Below are 7,907 nucleotides of genomic sequence, written 5' to 3' on the forward strand. Positions count from 1 at the left end.
GCAAACTTGACGAGGATCGGGCGATGACGAGACTAAGGATTTATCGGCAATGATTCGGACGAAATCAACGACGATGATCCTTTCATATGTTGTGATGAGTTCCGTTTTGGTCTCTCCATTGGGCCCGTCCGATGACTTCTATCAAAATCGTTAATACTGATGTCCACTCCTAGTTTATCTTTAGCAATACCAAGTATGATGCTATCTGTGCTTTCCCCTTCTGCTTCAGGGCAGCCCAAAAATACGAATTGAGTTCCGTCTTGAATATTGCTCGGCTTCCTGGGCTTTGTTTTGTAGGTTTCGAATTTCTTCACTCTGCTCTGATAATTTCTTCTCCATAGTAACCAACTTTGATGAATTCAAATCCTTTTCTATTTCAAGAGTGACGATTCGCGATTCATACAAATCTAGTTGATGCGAAACTTTTTCAAGTTCTTTTTTTATATCTTTCAATTCGTCTCCTACAGCTTCCTTCACAGCTTTTTTCACCGCATCTAAAAAATCCTCATGTTGTATGATATCTTTGAAAGAGACATTTACTTAAGGGGTTTCAGCTGAATGAGACCGCCTCGTTTGCCTCGTAGAAATAGAGGAATCGTAAATCTAAGAATGAAAAAGGGGTTGGTAATAATGATATTGAAATAGAGTTCATAATATTGCAAATAATTTTTTTTTTTTAATATACAATAATCTTAATTTTATTGAAAAATGTTTTAAAAAAAATAAAACGCAAGCATGTGTTCGGGACTTTTTTTATTGATAATTTAATGCAGCTGAAATGGCTCAACATTGATTGTGATGTGATTATTGCTCCTTCCCCAATTTTATCCTCCTTATATACGGTTCATGTATTGGTATGAGGATCTTTTTTGGATCCCACTCGTTCCTTTTTCTTTCAGGGGAAAGCCTGTTAATAAGTGCCCTCTCAGCGGAGCCTGCTACCTCCCACAGTTCAAAGGTGAAGTCTGTCGAGTTACCCAGGTCACAGAGATCGGCAAGGACACCATCGGCCTCCGAATCAGCCCTCTACGGTTCAGATAAATGCCATCATTCCTCGGAGATTATCGTCTCTGCTGAGCGTTATAAACCATTTTAAAGCTAGCCCAATGAAACCAAAAAACGATGGGTACAAATTTCAAATTACACGCTTGCCCTTTTGAGTTACCAGAGCATGGTTGCATATTGTAAAGAGTTGTGATTGATCTTAAGTTTCATCAATACATGATGAGCCATAGACTTACGCTCCATATTAACCTTACGATCAATAAAAATGCTTTATAATACATGGCCCATATCATCCAATATAATTTGGTGGAAAATTTGGCTGAAGAATTCTCTGTGGTCCACATGATTGGTTGCCCCAATGGGCTAGTGTAAAGTAAAGTTTTGTACTCGTATACTGGGTTTTATCAGTCTGATTTTCCAGACCATTGCACCGAATAGTCATACAGGCGCTGGAAATCGTCGACGGCGATGATCAGACTTCCCTGCGACTGGCTCCGTTCCCGGTTTTGGGAACTCTCAGAATGTTTGGTCTCTGCAATGTGCCGTTAATTTTTTTTTCCTGTTGTGCTCTGCCGCAATGTTGACATACAAAAAGTCGTTTGTCCTTGTACTCGACGTCGATGTGACGATCCAAGCTCCTCTTGGAGTCCCCTCATATAAAAAAAAATCCCCCTGGTGAATTCCCGCCCCCCCCCCCCCCATTCCGCGATCGGAGGGATACCATGCGTGTTACCAAAATGTCCGGTAAAGGGGTACTGTTCACGCACCAAAGTCCGGCTCGTAGAATCAAAAACACACCGGACTTAGGGGGTGTTTTCAAAAGGAGGGAACATGCATATGCTTACCCTAAATAACACTGAGTGGGGGGGGGGGGGGGTGCATTCCTTGTCCGTGGTGGATTTCGTGTAGGAGCTGCTATCGGTCTCGGGAACTGGGCTTTGCTGTAGGACTGCAGTACTGTTCGCTTCACTTTGCAACAACTCCCCTTCGGCTTTGTCTTTTATCTGCTCAGTTTCTGTTACTGCCTGGACTCAAGTAACATCTTATACGAGGTCTTTTGCTTCATCTCCTCGGTGTGGTCTACGTACTGATTTGTAGGTTCTTCAACCCACGAGGTAAGGGGTTCACCTAGATAAGGCTTCAACCTGTCAGCGTGAACAACTATCTTCTTTCCACGGTTCTTTGCTTGTATCCTGTAGACGACAGTATATGTGCTTTCCTGTCGCAGACCTCCTTTTGCTTCCTGAAACTTTCTGATTTGTTCTCCCTTGCACGTTCGTGCGCCAGGCTCATCTTGTTCCTTAGGTTTTCCGCATGATCTGTATCCAGACCGCGATCCAGCTCCCGATCATCATTGCACAAGTCAGCGGAAAGTTTTATTGGCAGATGTAATTCTCGCGTTAACATCAACAAGTTCGCTGTCTGGCCGGTCAACTCCTGAGGGGATAAATGGTAGGTGAAGAGAGCGAGGGGTAACTTCTCATTACAATTTCTTTGCCGTCTGGTAGATTCAATGGCAATGGAAACAATGGTGAACAACGTACGATTGAATCGCTCAATTAGTTCATCGGATTTCGGATTGTACGGCATCGTCCAAGTCTTCTCTATGCCAAAGACACTACGAATCTCTCTGAAGACCGCTGATGCGAAATTTTGGCCTTGGTCCGTATGCAAGACTGTTGGGACTCCACAACGACATACAAACTGGTTCACATACTCAGTCGCCACAGTTGTTGCTTTATGATCAGGTATCACATAGGCTTCCATCCATCGGGTCATATCATTTCCAACACCCATTTTGTATCGGTTCCCTCGCTCCGAATCGGTAAGGGGCCATGATGTCTAAAGCGACTTTTTCCATCAGCATGCCGACTTTGTGTTGCTGCAAAGACGCCCTCCTGGTTTCGTTGGGCTATTTTTTTTAGAAGCACACACGTAGCATTGTCGTGCTGTGGACTGAACATCGGTACCCGGGCCAGGATATTATAATCTTTGGCGAACCTTTGCCGTTGTCCTACGTATGTCCGAGATGTCGGCCTGAAGGCCCGCTGTGTATTCTTGGACCGTCGTCTTTCTGAAGTCCTCAGGCAACACAATATGCCACTTAATCTAATCTCGTCTCTGTTTGGCTCCCATATTCTACAAAGGACGCCGTTTCTGATCTCGAGCTGGTCCGAGCATCGCCAATACGCTTTCTTCGCGGCTGAAGAGGAAGGGACGACATTGTATTCCAGTTGGCCCGGTCTTCTCCTTCCTCCTTCCTCTCCAAGATCCAACTCATGGAACTGTCATCTAGTTGTCTGTATCTCATGTCCACAGAGGTGATTGATGGCTCGAGGGTCACGGAATTCACTTTCACTCCATTGCTCATGTGAACTTCAGGGGTTTTCTGTTGGTCTTCCAGAGGTGGCTCACCTCCTCCACACCGCTCGCAAGCAACACATGGCCGTCTTGACAGACTGTCAGCGTTTGAATGAGAACGTACGGCCCTGTGTATTATCTCTTTGTCAGATTCTGCTATATGACCTGTAACCATCGTGCAATCTGCGCCTAGCTGCGGGTCACGGAAATTCAGCAGCCATCTTAAAGCGCCTTGGTCGGTTCTGACAGTAATTTTACTTCCGTATAAGTACTGTCTAAAATGCTAAAGTTACCCAACAACTTTTAGGAGTTCGCGTCTTGTCTTACAGTAATTCCTTTTGGATTTGGATAGGGCTCTGCTGGCACATGCGATGGCTCGCTCATTTCCTCCTAATTCTTGAAAGGGTACCGCCTCTATGCCCACATTGCTTGCATCAGTGTCCTATATGTATGACTTTTCAGGGTCTGGGTATACAAGGACTGGTGCCGTCAGGAGATGTTTCTTCAACTCGATCGGAGAAAGCGCAATCACACTCGTAAGTCCAGATGAATACCCTGCCTTTTTCGGTGAGCTGGTAAAGAGGACGTGCAATATTTGCAAATTCACCAATGAAACGTCGGTAGTATGACGCCAATACGAGGAAGCTCTTGACTTCTCTAACAGAAGTTGGAACTGGCCAATCCTCCACTACTTTGATCTTTTCAGGATTGGTAGAGATGTCATTATGTGACACTATGTGGCCAAGGTACAAGACACTCCTTTTGAAAAAATGGCACCTTCTGGGTTTCAGCTTCCACCCGGCATCCCGGAGGCGCTAGAAAATTGTCTCTAGTCTTGTCAACTCTTCATCTACAGTCTCCGCAAAAACAGTCACATCTTCGAGATACACGAGTAGAAACTTCCAGTGTAACCCTGCAAGGTACTCTCCATAAGACGTTCAAACGTCGACTACGCGTTACAGAGGTCAAAGGCATGACCCGCTAGAAGTAGAGGCCCCCACCGACTACAATTGCCGAGTTCTTCTGAGCGTCCTCATCTAGCTCGACCTTTCAATATCCCGAAGCGAGATTTAGTGTTGTGAACCATTGCGATCCAGCAAGAGTGTCCAGTGGCTCGTCAATGCGGGGTATCGGAAATGCATCTTTTACTGTCACGTTGTTGAGTCGCCTATAGTCTACGCAAAATCTCTTCGATTCGTCCTTTTTGCGGACCAACACAACGTTTGAAGCTTTCAACTTGAAGTATATCCTGTATCTGGGAGTCAATCTTTTGCTGTTCCTTCGGTGGGAACCTTCTTGGTCTCTCCTTTATCGTCGATGCATTCATTGTGTTGATGTCATTGCGAACAAGGTTGGTCCGTCCAATATCAGCACCATGAGCCTCGAAATGTGGACCTGTGCGCTATACAAGGAGCCGCTATTATTGTTAATATGTACCGTGTTGTCTGTAGATTCTACCAAGAATCTTGCAACCATCACCCTTTTCTTCCTACTTCGTTTTCCTCTGTAGGTTCTAGGATCCCGATATCGGCTTCACCGGGATTCCCCTTGAACAATCTTGGGACCAATGCTTCGTGACCCGGTGGAATCTTGGTAGTCTCCTCTGCGACCACGCTGAAGCACAATCCATGTCCCAGCTTATTACTCCATTTGATTTGGTCTCCATTGTCTCCAAGTCCAGTTGCATTTGTTGTAGATCGATCTTCGCATGTGTTGCTATCAGAAAATCCATTCCAAGGATCCCTTCTGCTGAGCCAGTATTGGCAGTTTCCATAAATTAAAAAAACACAGAAAATGCCAAAAAAAATCAATAATTTATTGCATTTTACCCCGGTCCCCAACATAAACAAATCTTCTGGACGGCAATGCATTACGGCTCAAGGCATGGGCACACAGAAGATTTTTTATGTTAGGAACCGGGGTAAAATGCAATAAATTATTGAAAATTTATTGCATTTTCTGTTTTTACCTTCTATTTATAAAAACTGCCCCCTACCCTAGCCCCCGCTGTGTACAGTCATGGTTCGGTGACAAAGCAATGGCCTCGTAACTGTGAGACCCCAGGATCAAAACCGTGTCGTTGTGCTATATTAGTGCCCTTTTGTGGGGCATTAATCCTCATTACTGTCATTTATGACTTGAGGGCATAGGTCCCCTAGTTGATAAGCATAGTAGCATACACATGCTTTAGCAGTCACGCAAAACACACATTGGCAAATTATTATTCAATAAAGTCCGAGAATGTATACTATTATCTAGATCTATTATGTTTAAATTATTTTAAAAATAATTCCATAAATTGGGATTAAAAAAAAGAAGATATTCCACCTTTATGAGCGACAGTGTACAAAATAAACTATCTGGCATTAAGTGTAATTTACACCTGTAATTTACATCTGAAAACTACTCCTGTAATCTACCCATGCACTATACTGCAAGCATTTCGAGTTACATTATTAACTCTTCAAATGAATAAACACTTTCTTTCAATTCTCAGTCCAAATACTATGCCAGAGGTGCAAAGCTTAACCTATCAGCAAGTCAATAAATAGTGTCTTGCAACTTTTATGCAAGCTAAATCAAATTCTACAGACCAACTTTTGTCACCCACATAAGCTGCATAAAATCCATGATTCTAGCATCCACAATAATAAACATCCTTTATCTTCAGGACTTCTATAAATTTACACTGTTTCCATTATAAATGACATAAAACTATATTTGCCTCATACTGTAATTCTGCTTTGACAATCATTATTTAACTGGAAAAACATAAGACTAAAAGTACGTCTCATGGGCGCGGCCATTTTAGGCGCAGCCATTTTGGAATTAACGCCACACGTGCATTATGCTGATGAGTTAAATACATTTTCAGATTTTTTTGTTGCAGGTCAGGGCTTACACAATCATGTCTAAGGTGATGTTAATTCCGTTTTGGCGAGCACGAGCACACCAAAACTTCTTTGAATAACGTTTGGTACATAATTATTAACTGGTTGTTGCAGGTTGGGGCGGGCACGTTTGCGGTGTCAATTCCATTTTGGCGAGTGAGCATAGCGAGCAAGCAAAAAAATAAATTCTCTTTTAATAGAAATTAATAAATAAACTTGTTTTTATTGGTGCAGGTCAGGATGGACGCAATCGCGTTTAACGCGATTCAATTCCCTTTTGGCGAGAGGGCGAAACAACTCTTCCATTTTTAATGATATTGTTGCAGATCAAGGGTGGGCACAATTGTTTCCAAAGCAATGTCTATTCATTTTATTCGCGAGCGAGTGTAGCGAGCGAGAAAAATGAATTAGTCTCTTTTAGTAACATTTGGTACATACTTTTGTGTTATTGTTGCCATGGTTGCAGGTCGGGGCCCGTCGGGGCAGGCACAAGTGTATTCTAGGTAATGCTAATCCTTTTATTTTTTCAGGGGGACGAGCAAGTAAAAATATTTAATACAAAATAGGCTAGCAAGCAGTTCGCGCCAGCGAAGAGTTTCAAATTTGTTATACAACTTATATTTTCCTATTTACATTTGTCTTAATTTTTTTAGGGCCGTATGCGGAATATTTTTCTGGTGAAGGAAGGGGGAAAGATGCGTTAAAAGTTTTCGAAGAATCTCAAAAGCAAAAGGATTGAAGGGAGTTCGAGCGACTGAACTGGTCATGAGGGTACTTTTGCATTTTCAAAAGTAGAATTGAAGGATTTGGTATAGGCCTACACTACATTTTCGGGAAAAAAAACTGTACGTTTTCAAAATATCTGGGATCAACTGCCTCCCCCCTCCCCTCTGGTGCGTACGGCCATGGTCTTTTTTTTAATTTCCCCATTTTTTTCCTTTCCTTTTCTTTCCCCTTTTTCTTCCTTTTCTCTTCTTCTTCCTTTTTTCTTTCCTTTTCCCTTTTTTCCTTTTTTCTCTTTCTTTCCTTTTTTTCTTCCCTTTCCCTTTTTTCTTTTCTTTCCTTTCCTTTCTTTTCTTTACTTTCCCCTTTTTCTTTTTTCCCCTGGAGCCCGTCAGGGGGGGGGGGGGGTACTCTGCCCCCCTGCCCCCCCCCTCCCCATAGGTACGCCAGTGCTTACATCTGATCAACAAACACAATGCTTAAAGGAGCTACACAAAGAAAATTTACTAACAACTGATAATTAGAACAAATTACATATGTAGAGTAGGTTTGCGGTTGCACCATGTGTGTGTGTGTGAGAGAGAGAGAGGTTTGAGGAGTCCTGACAAGAACTCTGACTCGGTAATCTTTCTTGGAGGAGTGTAGTCCTGAAAAGGACTGTTTGTTATCTTTCTTAGCATATAGTTCTCAGGAGTACTTCTTTCTCTGTTTTTTTAAAATTAAATTTCAACATAATAAGGCGAGTAAATCTTGCTAAATTCTTCAACTGAGTAGTGCTTCTAGTATTAAAAAGTTCTGTCATGTGCATACCACTTGGGAGCTTAGACTTACAAAACTTTTTTGATAAATATAAACATCTCTCCCTTTGAAAATATGGACAAACAAAAATATAGTGAAATTCATCTTCTATATCAGTGGACAGGCAGA

The 7,907-nt window shown here is 42.5% G+C and overlaps 1 protein-coding gene across 1 annotated transcript; it reads right to left on the minus strand.

Annotated features, from left to right (window-relative positions):
- Window positions 1-2,166: 2,166 nt before the first annotated feature.
- On the minus strand, window positions 2,167-2,802 carry LOC105442898. Its single transcript, XM_011675554.1, has one exon. It carries the CDS (start codon window positions 2,800-2,802, stop codon window positions 2,167-2,169), a length of 636 nt encoding a protein of 211 aa, XP_011673856.1.
- Between the last annotated feature and the right edge of the window lie 5,105 nt (window positions 2,803-7,907).

The sequence above is a fragment of the Strongylocentrotus purpuratus genome, unplaced genomic scaffold, assembly GCF_000002235.5.
Source record: "Strongylocentrotus purpuratus isolate Spur 01 unplaced genomic scaffold, Spur_5.0 spur5_scaffold_1, whole genome shotgun sequence".
NCBI lineage: Eukaryota > Metazoa > Echinodermata > Echinoidea > Camarodonta > Strongylocentrotidae > Strongylocentrotus > Strongylocentrotus purpuratus.